We start from the raw sequence: 20,048 nt of genomic DNA, 5'->3' as shown, positions 1-20,048 counted from the left end.
ATTGTTTGTTAAAGAAGAAGAGGGAAATACCACTAACCTGGCAATATCTGGGTTTTGTTTGCACAATAGCAGTACCTGCTCTGTATTAATAAATAATGCCCAACAAGGGAAGCAGCACAACATTAGAATAAGAATTCCTCTCTGCAGGATTGTTCCCACTCGCTTCAAATTCTTGCTGCCATATGTCTGAAAGAATGAAAATATTTATACACAGATATAATTATCCCAGTTAATAATATTTTATCTAAGAAATGGAAGTTGTGGAAGTTGATGCTATTCTAAGCAAAGACTGGAAAATTGTATACTTATGTTTCCATAATTTTCTTTTACTGATGCCTGTCCATGGCAGTATATGAATGGTGGTTGCACTTGCTGGCAAGCCCCCATCTAACCGACAGGTCAATTATAACTCTATAAACATTTAATTTCACCATTCTCATAAACAGTTCTAAGACTAGGGAGGGTCCATATTCTGCCATGGATAGGCACCAAGAAAGGAAAATTACAGAAATATAAGAATACAATTTTCTGATCTCCTGGTGCTTTCAAGGCAGCATATGAATGGTTAATAACTAGGGTTGTCCCGATACCACTTTTTTCAGACCGAGTACAAGTATCGATACTTTTTTTCAAGTACTCGCCGATACCGATTACTTTTTTTTTAATGTCATGTGACAGTTTGACTGATGGGCACTGATAGGTTGCACTGACTGATGGCTGGCACTGATAGGTGGCACTGACTGATGGGCACTGATAGGTGGCTGACACTTATAGGTGGCTGGCACTAATGCTGGCACTGATAGGCGGCACTGACAGGTGGCTGGCACTGATAGGTGGCACTTATGGGCACTGATAGGTGGCTGGCACTGATAGATGGCACTGATAGATGACTAGCACTAATAGATGGCACTGATAGGTGGCACTTATGGGCACTGAGAGGTGGCTGGCACTGATAGATGGCACTTATGAGCACTGATAGATGGCACTGATGGGAAGGCACTGAAATGCAGCAATAAATTACATGAGAGGAAAGGATTTATTTTGTAATGCTATGCTGCGATGCCCATCTTGGTACACCCTACACTCAGCCACAGTTAATCAGCAGCGGACATCTTGTTACACCTAACCCGAACTATATGGGCTGGGTGTAACAAGATGTTCACTGCTTACTGTGGGCGGGCGTAGGGTGTACCAAGATGGGCGTCGGGATGTTCGACCACTAATGGCGATCGAATGCGACGGCTCCGGTCACCGATCCTGATGCGGCTGCGCCCTGCACCCCTGCCAGCTTACCTAGCTAGTTCCACTGCCGTTATGGACTCGCTCTCCACTCCGCTGACTCCGCCTGCCCTCTCCGCCCATTGACCCCGCCCACTGACTCCGCCGACTACCGGTTGCGCGCAGCCTCTGACTCCGCCCGCCTCTCCCAAGTATCGGGTCAAGCATCGGGAGCATTTGTGCAGGTAAAAGTACTCACGCAAATGCTCGGTATCGGTCCCGATACTAGTATCGGTATCGGGACAACCCTATTAATAACCCATTCATAAGCGTGCGCGGGGGGGGTGCCTGGGCACACCCTAATCACCCTTTGCAGCGCAGATTCCCCCTGCTGATATTTCACCAAAGCTTATAAAAATTGTAGCAAATAATAAAAAATATAAATAAAATTGTAAATTATAATACAAAAACAAAATAATAAAAATAAAAACTACTGACACCATCCACTACCCTACTACTTTTTTACATTTTTACAGTTCATTAGAGTGTGTGTATATATATATATATATATATATATATATATATATATATATAGGCACGCATGTGTGTTTGCGTTTTGGGGTGCACACCCTAATGCAATAGGCTGCGCACACCTATGAACCCATTACACAAGGGGATAATGCTTGCAAGAAAGGTAATAAATGAAGGGCTTTGGGCTGCTATTGGTCCCAGCTGTAAATCATTGGGTGTCGGCGGAGGGGCTGGGGCACGCATGTGCACGTCCTAAGCCCAGAAACAGGTAGTGATGTACCAGTACATCGCCTTGCCTGTGCGGGCTGTCCGTCCACAGTACAATGCAGGTGGGCGGTCCGCAAGTGGTTAACATAAGCCGCCCATTATGCAGAAACGCTTCTTTAAATCAGATTCTTTTTATTTTTATATACATATGACATTGAAACAATACAGACAAAATAATAAAACAACATCCCATAAAACAAACCAAATACTACCTAAAAAAAAAATTAAATAAAAATATAATAAAGAAAAAGCACACCCCACACACCCAATACCTTGGAGCATTAAAAAAGACAAAAAGAAATTTAGTGCTTACAAAAGGAGTATATGTATCATATACATATATATGTACGCCATAGTCACGTATATAGCCCTATATCTTAATAGTAATGCTTGTAGTGCAGATTGGTCTATACCGATACCAGAGACATAAACTCAAGTCATTGTGACCAAGTGGCATCAAACTTCCTCATGGAGTTCCTTAAAAAATATGCATGTTTTTCAAAGGAAATAATCCTATTACGATCAAATATCCAATCAAATACGGTAGGAGCATAGGGGGAGGTCCACTTAAGTGCAATCTGGCTGCGGGCCACAAAGAGTGCGCCTAATAGTATTTACTATGGGAGAAGTATAAATAAATGAATCATGGTAGCCCAATAGGCACATAAGTAGTTCAACCAGGATATTGACATCTAGTAGCCCATTAAGAGTACCAACCACCTCTGCCCAGTATCTCTGGAATTTGGGACACCGCCAGAGAAGATGTATCAGCATTCCCGTATTACCACACCTAGCACAGGCTGGTTCAGATCTCATGCCGATGGCATACAAAAATTGTGGAGTTCTTATATACCCTATATAGCGGTACCCCCTTGGGGGCTGCTGGGTTTTAGTTCCTTACCTTTGCCAATCACTCCGCTTCCGATCTCCCATGCACCCACATAACACCAAACAGTCAAAGTTGCACTTTAAGTTTCTTTATTTGGAATTATATTCGTGGGGCTCTCCAGTGAAGTATATGAGACACCCCATAAGACCCCATATTGTTGCAGGACTGCTGTTTTAAACTGCTCCATCGTTCCTTTCCTTTTGTGTAATGCAGCACTCCCCGAATCCCACAGGTGAACATTACTCTGAATAAAGTCTCCTGTATTGATTTCCCACTGCAGATTAATGCTTTTTATTTAAGATATCTGGCTGAGGATTTGGTACTCTGAATAGCTCCTCCGCTTAACTTGATATGTTTCCTTTGGGTATTGGTTCTTTAAGGTCAACACCTACACCACATTCCTTATGACCCACATACCAACGTCCTTTCAGTATTTGGAACATATAAGAAACTGTGGTCCTTAAATTTAAAGTATAACTTCCTCTCTCGGCTCCTCTGGGTTTGCACTCCCTTGGCTCTCTCTTCCAATCAACAGTCCATGTTCTACTCACAGAAAGTTGATCACCCAGGTTTTCGTCTGCCGTTTTGCTCCTACTTTCTCCTTTTCTTGACTGGTACCTCCCCGCATGGGAGCGTCTGGTGGTTCCTTGTTGACTACATGCTGACTCCCTATCCAGGGCCTAGGCTCTTGGTCCCCCCTGGATCCTCTTCCGGCACCAGGGCTCCGGGATCTCTGAACTCCCGGGCCTCTGGGCCTAACTTGTGGACTCTGAATCCCAAACTGAAACTGCGAACCCCTCCCAGGGCATGTGACCCCCCTTTTATGTGAGACCTCCCCTTGACCAAAGAAATTAACCATTGGTCAATGCTCTCAAATGGGTTTCCTGCCACTCAGGTCTCAGCCCATCCTCTCTTTCCAGCAGAATCCACTGTCAAGCAGAGAAGGTCTTCCTGAGCCCAAATGTAGGCAGCCACACCCCCTTCTATTCTGACACTTCCAACCCCAAATTAACATCCAGGCTTAGTAAAGAACACAGGCCTGGCTAAATTTACCTGTCTATATCCTACTCTATCAAAGAAATACTATAAAGCACCTACCTAAAGGTAGAGGGCGCTACACCTATGAAGGATAAAAATCTTCTAGTAGAATGGTTGTACACTTCTAGTAGAATGGTTTGTCAAACCTTGAGGATTTTATGTGCCACTAGCCCTGCATGCTCTTTGGATCAGCTTGACTATACAGCATGTGATAACTTGCGAAGAAGCCATTTGTCCTACCCTTGGTTTTACTTGCAGTAACAAACAACCTGTAACCCTTTCTAGGGTGTTGAATCAGAGAAAAAGTAATGTTTCAGAGATCTTAAAATGTTCAATTCATGAAGGATCTCTGCATCCTGATCTTCAGCAAAGGCAGAAAGCACCCATTCCTGATTGAAATGAAATACAGACAGCACTTTGAAAAAAATAAATCTCTGGCAAATTAAGAGACTGATCCTTCTTGCTTATGAAATTCCTTGATAGGTAGTCTACCTGAAAATCCTGCAATGTTGGGATGTAGAATGCTTTGAGATAGGTTAAACTGTCTTGGAATCAAGCCGGAATTGGTCTCACCTCTTTAAGTAGTGTATAACTTTGTGTCCCCTCCTACTTTGCACATAGGTCACTTCGGCCCAATTATCCATTTATAAAGGGGACCAATTTGTGGGTTATTAATGGAGCAAGATTAATAAAAGCCATCCAAGCAGCTCTGAGCTATGAAAAATTGCACATAATGCCCCCTGTCAATACTTGCCACCTGCCTTGGTTCATCACATCCTGCAATAAGTGCCCCAAAAGGAATGACTCTCATCAGATGTTACAATGGTCCAGGGCATCAGACCTAATGGTCAGTGGTACTAGAGATTCAGCATCTTTATCCACCATCATTGACTAGACTGCATAACGGGTGTTATCTGGATCAACTGTGGCATGGATCATTTCTTCCACTAGCGTAAAAACATTTCTGGAAAAGTCTTGATGCACATCTTATTATTGGAATACATAATGAGAACGTCTCCAGTAGTTTTAGGCTACAACACTAAGAAATCTGTTTACTAAAGCCTGCTGGACTTTCAGTCTGACTACCTGTACTTTTTCTCTTAGAATAGGTGTTGGGTGTCGAATAAGGCACCAAAATAAACAATGCACTGTAATTAATCAACCACCCAAATTGGGTAAGAGTCTCTATTGTAATAACAATGCCTCATGACAATGCCTTATAACTGTACAATACAGGTATAAGGTTATTCAAATGCAGTTCAAAATTTTAATTCCCTTCTCCCTCAGTGGAGCAATGGTGGCTATAAAGTCTTTGAAATAAGTTCTCTCAAGAAGTTGATAGACCAAATGGAAGGCGCTGAAATTTCAGATGAACATTTGCACATTGAAACGTGCAGTAGATGCATTTGGAAGTTTTGAGTGCATTAAGGTAATTGTCCCCTAAGTCTAGGAATACCATTAATGGATGCACTGTGAGTAGTACAAAATGCAGAAATTTAATCTTGAAATGCTTGGATTGAATAAGACAGGCCTCCAACCCCATGTCTTTTTCTTGACTGGAAATACAGACGAGAAAAAGCTTTCAATTTTTTTAGAATCCAGCACCAGAATCACAGCACCCTGGTGGACAAGGGTCTGGATGTACTGATAGATGATGACAACCTTTTGAGGCAACTTTGATCTTAGAGGTTCCTTTTTGAAAGTGCAGAAACTGCCTTTAAAAATCAAAGAGAGAATCCACTGATCAGTGCACTAATCTGCCCAAACCCCTCAAGCCTCCTCAACCTTTCTCCAACTTTGCAGGTGTGAGCGGGCAGAATCAAAATTACTTTTTAGGTTTTGGGGCTGATGCCTGGGATTTTAATTTTGCCGGCTTAAAAAAGTATAAGATCCTCACCATCCTCACCTAAACTCCTTCCCAGGGCAGTGGGATCTTGAATCTATTTATCAACTGGCCTTAACTTTTCTTTCTTCCTCTGTCTTCTGAGATGAGACTGCCCTTTCATTCTCATAATGGCAGCATCCAGTCTTTCGCCAAAGAATGTCTTGCCATTAAAAAGGATCCTGCACCTCTTAGATGATGGATCTGACACCCATGCCACCCATGCCTTTAGCCAAAATGCTCTCTTAGCTGCAATTGAGTAAAACATTACATGGGCATCACAATGTATTGTGAAAATTACCATTACTATTTACACTTGTGTGGGTGTGCATGACACACTGGGAGCACTTTGAACCCCAGAAGAAGCAGTTAAATAGCAACAAATCAATGTTCATGATTGTTTATTGTTGGAATTCTAGTGGGGATGCAATCATCAGCCTGAGAAAAGGTGGTTTATGAACAGAAATATATGAAAGAGTATTTTTAAAAAAAAAGAATGTATTGAGGACCATCTATGTATGAAAGAAATAATGATCACAGATCTTGCGAGTTGTAGTGGAAGGGATAACGAGAACATACACGAGAATTCGTTTAAAAAAGTAATTATGGTCGGGTAGAGACTAATTATTCTTTCTCTTCTCTCCAGGGAGGCCCGGAATGAGAATGGAAGTATGGAAAGATAATGAAGGGCCGGGCATGACAAGGTGGAACAGTGACACAACTTAGGGTTAAAGAGGAGGTAGAAGTTAACCCAGGGGGTGGAGTGATATAAAAGGTAGAGGCGGGGTTTGTACAGGAGCAGTGTGAGGGAGACAGATAAGGAAGAAGTTGGGTGTAGTTGAGCAGCAGCATGGCGGACATTGATGTGCTATTAGGAAGGAGACGAAAGGGCCGGAATGGCTACAAGCACAGGTAGCGGCCTTGATTTCTGACGAGGCGGGGGGGGGGCGGCACGGGGGTCCGGCGCGGGGGAGAGACGATGCCACGCGCTAGGCGGTCCCGGCCGCCTGAGCGTTTTTCACCAGGCCTCTCCAGCAGAACGGCTCGCCCTAATAGGAGCCCGGTAACGCACCCGCGGGCTCCCCCAGCAAAACGGGCGGCTGCCGCTACCTCTGGGAGGACCGGGTGGAATCCTTGGCAGCGTTAGAGCTCGGGGGCGGGGGGCGGGGCTTCAGGCCGCAATGGCGCCCACGCCTCTCCATCTAGGACTCAGGAAAGCAGGGGAACCATCCCCCCTCTTCACAGGGGTCTGCCAGGGGGGAGATCCGGCGGGGGAGGAGCGGGGCCACGGCTGTGGTTCATCTACCTGACGCTGCTGGGAGCCTTTCAATGAGACTCAGAGGTCGGGAGCCTGAAGAGGACAGAGGGAAAGGAGCAGGGCCTAGCAGAGGAACCAGAAGTGGGGGACGGCACAGCACTACACCCGGTGGATGCATGGAGAGGGGGCGAACAGCCACAAGAAGGGAGTCCACGGCCTCTAGGCAGGCTTCGCCTGGGGGGTTGGTTACGCCGATGCTCCAGGCCATGTAGGTACGGTCGGAAGGTGAGCTGTCGGGATCGGATGAGGAAGTGAGCCAGGAGATCGTGCCATCTGGAGGGTCCAGTGCAGCGGCGATGGGGAGCAGACCCAGTCAGCCTGGTGAGTTACATGTTTTACCTGCTGTTGATAGTAATGATGATATTAGCACTTTGTTAGGTATGGTGGGCAGGGGGGCCCCAGGGCTACCAGGGGGCGCATTGGGGGCCACGGCGGGGGGCCCGCCTGGCCTGGGGGGGCGGGCGATCCGCCTGTCGCCTCTGGGACACGGGGACCATTGCAGGAGTTACTGGGGGGTTTAAGGGATTTGGTTCAACGCTTTGCAGGCAGCCGGGTGGGACCGGCACAAGTGGCACGGTGGGTTGGAGGACGGGCTGAAAAGTCGGGTAATGGTGGGACCCCGGTGACAGGAGGGGAAGCTGCGGCCACATCAGACTTAGGTGTGACAGGAAATACCACTGCGGGGGAGCCTGCGGTGGTGGTCAGGAAGGACGTGGTCAGGATAGCAGATGCAGCAAAATGCGAAGTTTATGTCTGCTATGAGGCCACCGCTGGGAGCGCATTTGAAACAGGAGGTTCAGGATAAAATTGTTAAAGGTGAGTATGTTGAAATTTTCTCCCTGTTACCGCTGGAGAAGTTCAACTTGGATAGGGTGAAGCCGGACGATTCTAAAAAGGAGGATGAGGAGAAGCGGAGTATAGTTTGATCCCTAGGACTTTTGGGAACTGGTTACAGGCGTTCGCCATTATGGCTAGCGTTATAGGTGAGAAGAACCCGGAACATTGCTCGGCGTTGTTTTGCTATATGGACGCCATAGGGGAGGCACATAGGGTGTATGGGGGAACCGCGTGGCTTTGTTATGATGAGCAATTTCGGCAGAGAAGGGCAGTTAGGCCAGCCCTTAGGTGGGACCATAAGGATATCAGCTTATGGATGCGTTTGATGTCCTCCGCCAGGGTCCCGAATCAGTTTTTTCATGGAGGGGCCGGGGGATCCTCCACCTCTGGACTGCCGGCCAGGAAAAAATGGGGTATGTGTTGGCAGTTTAACGAAGGATCCTGCAAGTTTGGGGGGTCCTGTCATTTTAAACATGAATGTTCAGGATGTGGGGGGAGTCACGCTTTGTCACGTTGCTTCAAAAAAGGAAAGAAGCCAGGGGAGCCTACTCAAAAGAGGGACTACACCGGTGATGGAGGTAAGGATGTGGCCTTTCTTAAATAGGTATCCGGACAGGGAGGCAGCAAAGATGTTGGGTGAGGGATTTTCCGTGGGTTTCAGGATTCCGTGCTCCATGGCAGCTATACCTTCTATGGCCAGAACCCTGGGGTGGTGTCTGAGAAACTGGCCAAGGAGGTTGCGTTGGGGCGCATGAGTGGGCCTTTTGCAACTAAGCCACTGCAGGATTTGGTTGTGTCACCGTTGGGAGTGGTGCCTAAGAAGGAACCGAATACGTTTTGCCTTATTCACCACCTCTCATTTCCAAAAGGGGGATCTGTGAACGATGGTATCAATCCTGAGGATTGTACAGTGTCTTACACATCGTTCGATGTGGCAGTGGCATGGGTGCGGCATTACGGTCAGGGGGCGCTCATGGCAAAATCGGACATTGAGTCGGCATTCCGTTTGCTACCAGTGCATCCGGACAGTTTTTGGCTATTGGGTTGCTGTTGGCAAGGGGAATTTTACGACGATCGGTGTCTGCCAATGGGTTGCACTATCTCCTGTGCCAAGTTTGAATTGTTCAGCTCGTTCCTCGAATGGGTAATTAAGGATGTGTCAGGGTTAGATTCCGTGATACATTACCGTGATGATTTCCTCTGCGTGGGGCCACGTTCATCTAATGGGTGTGCGATTCTTTTGGCAACCCTGCAACACATTGCGGTAAGTTTGGGGTACCATTGGCAGCAGATAAGACGGAGGGTCTGACGACAATGTTGAGTTTCTTGGGCATCGAAATCGATACCAGAGCAATGGAGTGTAGGTTTCTAAGGGACAAGGTTGATGGGTTAAAAATGGATGTCAGGGAAATGATGGAGAAAAGGAAAGTACAGTTGCGGCAGTTACAATCCCTGTTAGGTAAGTTGAATTTTGCGTGTCGCATTATTCCGATTTTCTTCTATTGCGTTTTTTGGGGCGTTTCGGGTGGGGGAATTGGTGAGTCCGGCAAAACGAGTAGCAGGGGGTTTGAGGATACAGGATGTGGAAGTTAAAAGTGATAGGGTGTAAAATTACACAGGTCTAAGACGGATCAGGCAGGAAAAGGGGTAACGGTGCAGCTGTTCACGTTGCCGGGTTCGTTAATTTGCCCGGTTAATGTGGTTGAGGAATTTTTACAAATTTGCCCAGTTGGGGATGGGCCGTTGTTTGTGCATGGGGATGGGACTTTTCTTTCCAGGTTTCAGTTTGTTACAGTGTTCCGGAAATGCCTTGGGGCGGCAGGGTTGGATAGTAGACAATTCGCCTCACACTCCTTCCGCATCGGGGTGGCTACAGAGGCTGCCAGGTGTGGGTTGGATGAGGCAGCAATTAAGAGGATTGGAAGGTGGGAATCCAGGAGGTTTCGGTCTTATGTGCGCCCTCAGTTGTTATCTGATTATGTATAAAAAAAAAGAGAATGATGACATAATATAAGTGCATGCCTGATACTAAAGGTGTGGGGCAGCACAGTTGTATTCAATTTTCTTTTCTGTTGTGTTATGTCTTTTCAGATGGGGGTCAGCCACGCCTCGTCTGGATCTTAGGGCACTCTTACGTTTTTTGGGGTGCCAAAAGGGGGGACGCTAGACCGGAAGGCAGGCAACTAGGGTTTTCAAGGAGGGAGGCATGTATTCGATGGTTAGGATTTCCAGGGATGGGTTGGGGCAGAGTTGTGCCGGAGGTTGAACACTACGCTCGACTTGATCCCCCTGATGTTTTGGTTTTACATGCTGGAGGCAACGACCTGGGGGTCCGATCCACCAGGGAGCTGGTGTCGGCTGTGAAGTGCGATTTTTTGGCACTACGGGTGGCCTTCCCGGGAATGATAGTGGTATGGTCAGACACAGTAGAACGGATGTCCTGGCGCATGGCACGATCGGTAGCCAGGATTAATAAAGCGCGAATCAAGGTGAATAAGGCTGTGGGAAAATTTGTGGTTAACAATGGGGGATTGGTAGTGAGACACATGGAGGTTAACGTAGGGATGTACCTAAGGGGCGATGGAGTGCACCTTTCTGCGGTAGGCATTGATCTATGGGCACTTGGCATTCAGGATGGTATTGAGAGGGCCTTGCGGGTGTGGAGGGGCCCTTAAGGCTAAGGGGTCATCCTTGCGGACTGTGGCGGTATCTTTGGTCTCTTATGGTGGTACAAAAAAACAGAGGTGATGGAAATGGTGGGGGGCTTTTCAGTGTTACGTGCCCCTCTGGTGTGTTCTTACAGCGGAAGGGTAGGCTGGAAGACAAAATGTTTACACTGCGGGAAGGGGGTTGTCTCCGAGCTGTTTAATACGGCTGGAGGCCTCGTATGGTAAAAAATATGGTATCGCAGTGTACTGGTGATGGAAAAAGTTTTAAAGTGGAGAATGTGAAGTTCGAGGTGCCATCGGAAGACCAAAGATTGGGAGGTGATAGAACTGTCGGTAAAAAGGTTGTTCATAGTTATACATATGTTGATTAAAAAAGTTATTTAAAGTTATTTAAATAGTTGGTTTTATAGTTATTAATAAAGGAGGCTGCTATGGCCAGTTTTTACTCCAAAAAACTCCTGTGTGTGGTCTAATTTATTATAGATAAGAAGGGGAAAAGAAAGGGGTTATAAAGTAAAAGAGGGGGTGATGGAAAGTTGGGGATATCGGTCTTACACTGGTCATGTCTTCTTTTGTACATATACTGTACATATATAGATCCATGGATATTAGAAAGAATAGAGATCAATAAAAGATGCATACATTAAATGGCTGGCCTTTTTAATTGGAAAGTGCAATATGTAAATAAAGACATACAGACACCCAACATGCAAGATGTAATGCATTTCGCACTCATTATGATACGTATTACGTAATGTGACAATCGAGGTTTCAGCCACAAAATCAGACACAATTTTTAGTTCATCCAAAGCTTTGATTAGGACTACAGCACTCCTGCAATCTAGTACACCTCAAAAAGATGATGCATTTTCCACTGACAAGGTGATAATCCTTGCCAATCTCATAATGGAAGTGTCTACTACTTGCATAGTCCCAAACATCCCCCGTTTGGTCGGTTACCCACAACACTTACCCCATGTCATGGGCGGCTGACTTTCCCTGCATCTCCTCCTCGGCATCACGGAGGTGTCCTCACCGCGCGTCTCCTCCACGGCATCACGGCGGTGTCCTCACCATGCGTCTCCTCCCTCCTCCAATAGGGTAGCTTCTCCTTTTGGAAAATCGAGAAACAGGTCTCAGGAGCCACGTTCTGATAGCAGAATCGGTGTGACAATAGCGAATATTCATTCGCTATTGTCACATAACTGGGTGGGCTTCGGGCGCAGTGCTCTGTGACCGAGCCCACCCTTTTTTGAAGTCTATCAGAGCCTCTGGCTCTAATCACGTGGAATCCATGCGTCCGGCATCCTGAATGTAGATCAGAGGGCCGGACGCATGGATAGAGGGGGCGCGCCTATATGGACGGGCCGCCACTGGAAAGGAGATACGATTTTGCAAAGTGGTTATGAAAGGTTGGACACCTCTCCACTATCTTCCACTCTTCTAGCACTAACTAAATTTTCCTTGATCAGTAAAAAGTTTAATATGTTCTTGTTTGCATGAAGAAAAAGTCTTGACTCTAGCCAAAATCTCTACTGACTCTTCCAGCTGAATAGCAACTTTTACTGCTGTGATAAAATGTTCAATCAGAGCAAAGTTAAAAGTAGAGTATTCTAAAATTTTTAGCTGTCTCTTGCTTATCTGAATCCTCCATCTCCATCACAGACTGAGCTGCCACAGAGGTGGAGGGCTGTGATGATGGTTCTGGAGCCTCTTGAGTGGTTGCAAATTCTGTATCATTTGGTGCATTTGTTTCATCACATCTTCTCTCTCCCCCTGTTTGTCTCTTGACACCTCGGAAAATCAGACTTCAGAGACCATGGAAAGACCTTGTTACTGCAGGCCCAACAAGCTCCTCTACCTGGCTATGTGTATTTTAAAAATAACGAAAGGAGGAGCCTGGAAGAACTTTTGTCTCTATCAATGGATCTATGGGATGTGGAGGAGGAAGAATGATGTCGCCCCTGGTGTGACCTGGCGCTCTTGTTTGGCCTGATGTTTTTCATGTTTAAATGGTTGTGAGAGTATAAAATAAGGTTACTATTGGTCCCAGTTTTCCAGGGAGAGTTTTCATTTTGATGGGTCTGTTCCTGGGAAGCAAACATCCCCAGCAGTATCCTCTGCAGATGACCCAGCCATAATTTTCCATGGGGGAGATTTACTAAAACTGGTGCACTCAGAATCTGGTGTAGCTGTGCATAGTAACCAAAAAGCTTTTAACTTCAGCTTGTTCAATTACGTTTTGGCAATAAAACCTGAAAGCTGATTGGTTTCTATGCAGAGTTGCACCAGCTTTTGCACTCTCCAGCTTTAGTAAACCCCCATTGTGTTTTAGAGAACATATTAAAACTCCCCATACACTATCTGATTGTAAAATCTCTGTACAATCTTCTTAAGTGTGCTGTGCTAAAGAAATTATTCAGTTAATATCAATCGGGCAGGCCTTGGCACTACATAGTGAATGGTAGATCTTCAGTTGATAGTACAATCAGATTGTATAGTGTATAGTCAGCCTTAAACGTCCCACTACCTGCAGAACTGCCTCCATACCAGCTAATGAAAGATCTACCTCTGTGCTGAACTGGCTTTCCTGCAGATGAGGACTATTTCTGTCTGTACTGCTGTGCTCTCTGGAGGACGGTATCTCTCTTCTCTTCCCCTGCAAACTGGCTTTTCAAGCAGAAGGCCTTGGTGTTTTTGCTGTCAGTCCATGAAATAAGCATCTGCATAAGCACAGAGTATATGTGCCCCCCCCCCCCAAAAGTCTCTGTGCCCCTGTGCTAGGAAAAAGAGAGAAAGAGGAGGCACACGGACTGTCAGCATGCTGAGGAGGAAACAGAAAGCACTGTAAAGAGTTGGAAGTACACTGCTATTGCAATCCGCTCTGCCATTCACAATGCCATATTGCTAATAATTTTTTCCCCCATTAGCCATCTTCCTTTCATACCACCCTCTTCAGCAATTAATATACTCTAAGGGCTCATTTCTGGGGCAGTTTGTGCTGTCTGTGCATTACACATTCTCGCAATCTGTGCAATACCCACTCCCGCCCCTGGGTATTACACATTCTTGACACCAAGCAGAGTAGGTTCAGGTTTTTTTAACTTTAGCCCTTTAGGCCCCTCCCACTGTTAGCACAATTTGACCATACCCACCAATTGCCATGGAACGTCCTCAGACTGCTCAAAAAGGGGCAATGACTTGGACTTGGTTAAAAGTGACTGTAGCCAGTAGGGCATCCCAGGATTTCGTTTTGAAATTCTAGTAACTTTAGTATAGAAGAAAGTATAGGCACAATAAGCCCAGGAACATTATGGTATGGTGGAGGGTTAAAGCATTGAGAGCATGCAAGAGTCATATATTGCAACAGTGCATCAATGCAGAGCTGTCACGTACTGTGGTTGGAGGCCAAGTTGTTGAGAGGGCTTCCCTTGCGCCTCTGGTCTAAGCACCCCTGAATGTGGTGACAGAGGTACAAGGCTCAAAGAAGCATGGGAGCCGGTAGCTTGGTAGCAGGTGACTGCCGCGGTCAGAGACGTCGTCAAGGTGAGCCAGGGTCATACACGGTGAGGCAGCAACGTGGTCAGGAAGCAGGCTGAAATCAGTACCAGGGAAGCAAGCAGAGCAAGGTCCAGTAGCAGGCCAAGGACAGTACCAGGGATGCAGGCAGAGAATAGTCAGGGGCATGCCGAGGTCGGTATCCAAAATCCACAGAACAAGGTCAGGAACGAACTTTGTCAACAACGGAAGATCAGTCAGCAAAAGCAGGAACACAAGAACACAGATCACAGGGAAGCTGAAGAACATCCAGAGATTAGCACACATCAGGGTCTCCTTTAAATAGACAGCTTGACGCCAATGCATGTGGACGTGTGCTTTGGTGCGCACAGATGCGCCAACATGTCAGTGTATGCTGAATGCTACTCCGAGCTCATCTATGTGCTGGTATATGTGCACGAGCATTAGCTGCACAAGAATGAGCATTAGCTGCACAAGAATGAGTACAAGCTGTATTAGTTTCCTGATGAGAGCACACAAGAGTGGAGAGAGAAAGAGACTGCTACTCTCCCCAGTGCCAACTTAAAGGTTAGTTAAAACCCTCAAACGTTATATATTTTCATGAGGCAGACACCCTAAAGCAGTGATGGTGAACCTTGGCACCCCAGATGTTTTGAAACTACATTTCCCATGATGCTCAGCTACACTGCAGAGTGTATGAGCATCATGGGAAATGTAGTTCCAAAACATCTGGGGTGCCAAGGTTCGCCATCACTGCCCTAGAGAATAAAATAGTGGTAGTTCAAAGTTTTATGGTCACACAAACACAATATATTACCCAATTTTAGTAAATTAAAAAAGATGAGGTTGCACCGAGTAACTAGATACCCAACAAGGTATCTTTTTGCGTTCACCCGCAAAATGTCAACAAACTTTAATACCTTATATTTAACAATAGGCAACACTTCAAAAGCCCTTACATTACAGGTCATAGTTAACTATGAATATTGGCTCTAGAATTGCTGCTCTCACTTCAATATGGAAGGTGATATGTAACGTGTATTGTAGTCAACATTTTCATTCATAGGAGCCCAACATATGTATTTATGTTCATATGTGCATGTATTCTGGGGGGGGGCTCCAATTTTTTTTGTATAAGGCTCTAAATGTTTAAGTGTAACTTTAATTTTTACACTTTAAAAAAAAAAAAAAAAAACATCTTTTTTCATTAAATGTTATTTTTCATCAATAGGGGACAAACATTCCCCTATGTGACACTTTTATGGTCACAGGTTCTTTTAATGACCCCTTAAAGACCCCTGATGTCTCGCCTGCTCTCAAATAAAGCTAATGCAGTGCAGATCATGCCTAATTAGCTTCTTCCTCTGTCTTACTGGCTGGGAAAGTGACACCAGTACTCATAACTGACATTTTACACTTTGCTTCTTGGTCAATAGCAAAAAGAGGGGATCTGCAAATGGATGTTTACTGATCTCCCTGCTTTCTCCTTGATGACACCTGCCGTGCCAGTCCCAGGTCTGTCGATGGGCAGTCAAAATTCTACCCTCCGATAGGGCACTACAGACAAATGACTACCACCACCTCAGGTGGTTATTGCACATGTGTGAAACAGCCAACAGCGTCATAAACAATTACATCTTTGGGGACAAGGTCTCAAATCAGTACCAAGTAAATGTAAAATGCTGGAGTTAAATATTCTGCAGTGTTGATGATAAAAAAGGAAATGTATCTATTTATCTATTTAACTAAACTTTAACAGAGTTATGTTTGATCCTGTGGGTTGGATTGGGGCATGTCACCAACACCTATTAGTATGCTCCAATGTAATTACCAGAAAAGCTGAGTACAACTAAAGGCAAAACTTTTTTTAGTTTTAGATTAGATTTAGAGTGGAGATGGATTAGAACACCTACAGTGCCTAGAAAAAGTATTCACACCCCTTGAAATTTTCCACATTTTATCATGTTACAAACAAAAACGTAAATGTATTTTATTGGGATTTTATGTGATAGACCAACACAAAGTGGCACATAATTGTGACGTGGAAGTAAAATGAGAAATATTTTTCAAATTCTTTTTACAAATAAATATCTAAAAAGTGTGGCCTGCATTTCCCTTTACTCTGATACCCCTAACTAAAATCTAGTGGAACCAATTACCTTCAGAAGTCACCCAATTAGTAAATAGAGTCCACCTGTGTGTAATTTAATCTCAGTATAAATACACCCATTCTTTGAAGCCCTCATAGGTTTGTTAGAGAAACTTAGTGAACAAACAGCATCATGAAGGCCAAGGAACACACCAGACAGGTCAGAGATAAATGTGTGGGGAAGTTTAAAGCAGGGTTAGGTTATAAAAAAATATCTCAAGCTTTGAACATCTCACAGAGCACTGTTCAATCAATCATCCAGAAATGGAAAGAGTATGGCACAACTGCAATCTACCAAGAAATGGCCGTCCACCTAAACTGACAAGCTGGGTAAGTAGAGCATTAATCAGAGAAGCAGCCAAGAGGCCCTGTCATGTACCTGGTGGTTAAGTCTGATATGCAGAGAGAGGCCTCTCTTACACCTCTGACTTGAGGCCCCTAGTAGAGTAAACAGGAGGAGCGGGAGTGCAGAGTCGCACGAGTGCCTGGCAGAGTTGCTATCAGAGGCGCTGGACCGGAACTGATGGTGGAGCTGTAGAACCAGGACGGCTGTCAGGATGGAGACTGGAGCTCAGGCAGGTGTAGGCAGGCAGGCTTGAGGCACAAGTAAACCAGTCCAGAACAGATGTGATACAGGAGCAGAGTCCGGTGCAGGCAGATTCAGCAACAGGCTGACAGCAAAGTAGTGGAAGGAGCAGCCAGGAATGTAGTCAGGACAAGCCAGGGTCGGGTGCAGACAGATAACAGGAATAGTCAGGGACAAGCCGGGAAGGTCAATTGGAACAGGTACAGGCAAACGGTTATCAGTAATAACAGGGGGTGCTGTAGACCATACAGCACTGATCAAGGGGAATGAGTCAGTTTAAATGGCCTGTTTAGTGCCAAGAACCGTCATAGAGTGCACGCGCATGCACCCGCACATGGAACTTATGTGGCCGCCATCTTGATTTTTGGCGTATCCTTCCTGACATTGCCTCCTCCTAATGTGCAGCCTCCGGATACCCAATCCGGCCAACTTTAACGGATGGGATCTCTTGAATGCCTGGGAAAGTCTTCCGGCGTGAACATTTTTGGGTTCCCATGAATTCTCCTCCGGACCATACCCTTTCCATTGAATAGGATACTGAATTTGATTTCTTCTCTTCCTACAGTCCAGAATTGCTTTGACTTCAAATTCCTCTGCCCCATCGACTAATACTGCTTCAGGTGGACCCTATTCTGTCCAGGAAATGGATCAGGGATCACAGGTTTTAGTAAAGCTACATGAAAGACAGGATGTACCCTAAAAGAGTACGGCAGTTCCAGTTCATAGGCCACATCGTTGATTCTATTCTCTTCCGGGAAGGGCCTCATGAATTTAGGACCTCATTTTCTAGAAGGGCATGCTAGTTTCAGATTTTCTGTGGACAGCCAAACCTGATCACCAGGTTCCAGCGTTAGCTCTCCCACCTCCTCTTATCAAAGACCTTTTTGTTATCTTGTTGTGTTTTAGCCATTGTTGTTTGTAACAGCTTGTTGTTGGTATCAAAGAAGTTTACAGTTTCAAGAACGGCTGGTACTGAACATTCCGGAAAGGTACTGGTCAGAAATGATGGGTTAAATCCGTAGTTAGCAAAGAATTGGGATTGTTTTGTGACAGAGTGAGTGGAGTTGTTATAAGTGAATTCCGCTAAAGGGAACAATGCAGCCCAGTCATCCTGCAAAAATGAGGAGAAGCAACATAAATATTGCTCAAGAGTCTGATTGGTTCTCTCCGTTTGCACGTCCGTTTGGGGATGATATACGGAAGAGAAGGACAGCTCAATTCCTAGGGTTTCACATAGCCTTGAGGTAAACTGTACCCCTCGGTATGATACAATGTTTGGTGGAACTCCGTGGAGTCTAATAATTTCCTTCACAAAAATTTGAGTTCCAGGGCAGATGGTGTACCTTTCATTGACAGGAAGTGGGCCATCTTGGATAAACGGTCTACCACCACAAAGATGGTGGTAAAGCCATCTGATGGGGGAGTTCCACAATGAAATCAATTGAAATATTCTTCCAGGGTCTCTCCGGGACAGATGGCGGTTTAAGCAAGTCCCATGCCTTGGTTTTACTATTCTTGTTTCGTATACATGTGGTACAGGACTCCACATAACTTTTAAAGTCCTTTTCAGCTTGAGGCTGCCAGAATGTGCGCTGCACAAGTTCAGTAGTTTTACTGACCCCAAAATGTCCGGCTAACATGTGGTCATGACACAACCCCAAGATAGGAACACGTAGGTCTCCTGGCACAAATATTTTGTCCTTGTGCCACGGTAGGCCATCCCTGGCCTGCATGGTTGTTTGCATAGGCAAGGGGACATCCACAGAAGCCTGTTTAATTTGTGAGAGTAGGTCTCCCTGGAGTAACCAAAAAAAGTCTCTGAAGACAGGATAGTATTGGATGATGCAGATTCTTCAGACTCACTGAATGTGCGGGAAAGCGCGTCAGGTTTTGTGTTCTTTGACCCCGGTCTGTAAGTTATATGGAAGGAGAACATGAAAAAGAAGAGTGCCCATTTGGCCTGGCATTGTTTGAGTCTCTTTGTTGTCCTCAAGTATTCCAGGTTCTTATGATCTGTATAGGTCAAGATCGGGTGTGCCTCTTATTTCAAGAGGTATCTCCACTCCTCCAGTGCAGCTTTGATGGCCAGAAGTTCACGGTCCCCAACATCATAGTTTCTTTCTGGGGTTGACAATTTGAGGGAAAAGAAAGCGACTGGATGTAACAGGGCCTTGGACCCCTGTCTCTGGGATAGTACTGAGCTGACTGCTGATTCTAATGCATCTACTTCCAATACATAAGGTAAGGCTGGGTCAGGATGCCTTAGAACTGATGTGGATGTAAACAGCTTCTTGAGGGTCTCGAAAGCATTTTGAGCTTTGGGGGACCATTGAAATGGGATGCCTTGCTTGGCCATTTGCGTAATAGGGGAGATGATGGCTGAAAATCCCCTGATGAACTTCTGATAGAAGTTTGCGAACCCCGACAAAGCGTTGAATGCCTTTCTTGTCCACTGGGGCTGGCCAGTCCAGAATGGCAGTGACCTTTGGAGGATCCATTTTAACACCTTCGGTAAGTCCCAAAAATTGGATGCTTTGTCGCTTGAACTCACACTTCTCTGGGTTTAGCATATAGGCCTTGTTGTCGTAGTCTGCCCAGCACATTTCAGACATGCTTGCAGTGATTATCAAGGGAAGAAGAAAATATTAGAACATCGTCCAGATATACTGTACTACGGCAAACAGGTCTAGGTAGTCACGGAAAATGTCATTAATGAAGTACTGGAATGTGGCTGGGGCATTGCACAGGCCAAATGGCATCACAAGATATTCAAAATGCCCGAATCAGGTGCAAAAGGCAGTCTTCCACACATCACCCTCCCGGATACGAACCAGATTGTAAGGCCCTCGGAGATCTAACTTTGTAAATATAGTTGTGGCTCTCAACCTCTGGAACAATTTGGGCACCAAGGTGAGAGGATAAAATTTTTTGACAGTAACTTTGTTGAGTTCATGATAGTCTATACATGGCCGAAGAGAATGATCCTTCTTTTCCACAAAGAAGAAACACGCTCCTGCGGGGGAGGTAGATGGGCAGATGAAGCCCTTCTTTAGATTGTCGTCAATATAGTCTTTTGGAGCGGCAAGCTCCAATTCTGACAGAGGCAAAATCCTTCCGAAAGGGACTTCGACCCCGGGGAGAAGTT

The 20,048-nt window shown here is 45.5% G+C and overlaps 1 protein-coding gene across 1 annotated transcript in view; it reads right to left on the bottom strand.

Annotated features, from left to right (window-relative positions):
- LOC141128072 (multidrug and toxin extrusion protein 2-like) overlaps positions 1-20,048 on the bottom strand; it is a 540,585-nt gene that overhangs the window by 443,157 nt on the left and 77,380 nt on the right. The window contains exon 4 of the mRNA XM_073615139.1: positions 38-186. Within this exon, the coding sequence (XP_073471240.1) occupies positions 38-186 (149 nt within the window). The remainder of the gene's footprint in view (positions 1-37; positions 187-20,048) is intronic.

Source organism: Aquarana catesbeiana, linkage group LG02, assembly GCF_042186555.1.
Source record: "Aquarana catesbeiana isolate 2022-GZ linkage group LG02, ASM4218655v1, whole genome shotgun sequence".
NCBI lineage: Eukaryota > Metazoa > Chordata > Amphibia > Anura > Ranidae > Aquarana > Aquarana catesbeiana.
The sequence above is the reverse complement of the archived record's forward strand: the minus strand, read 5'-3'. Positions and strand labels throughout refer to the sequence as shown.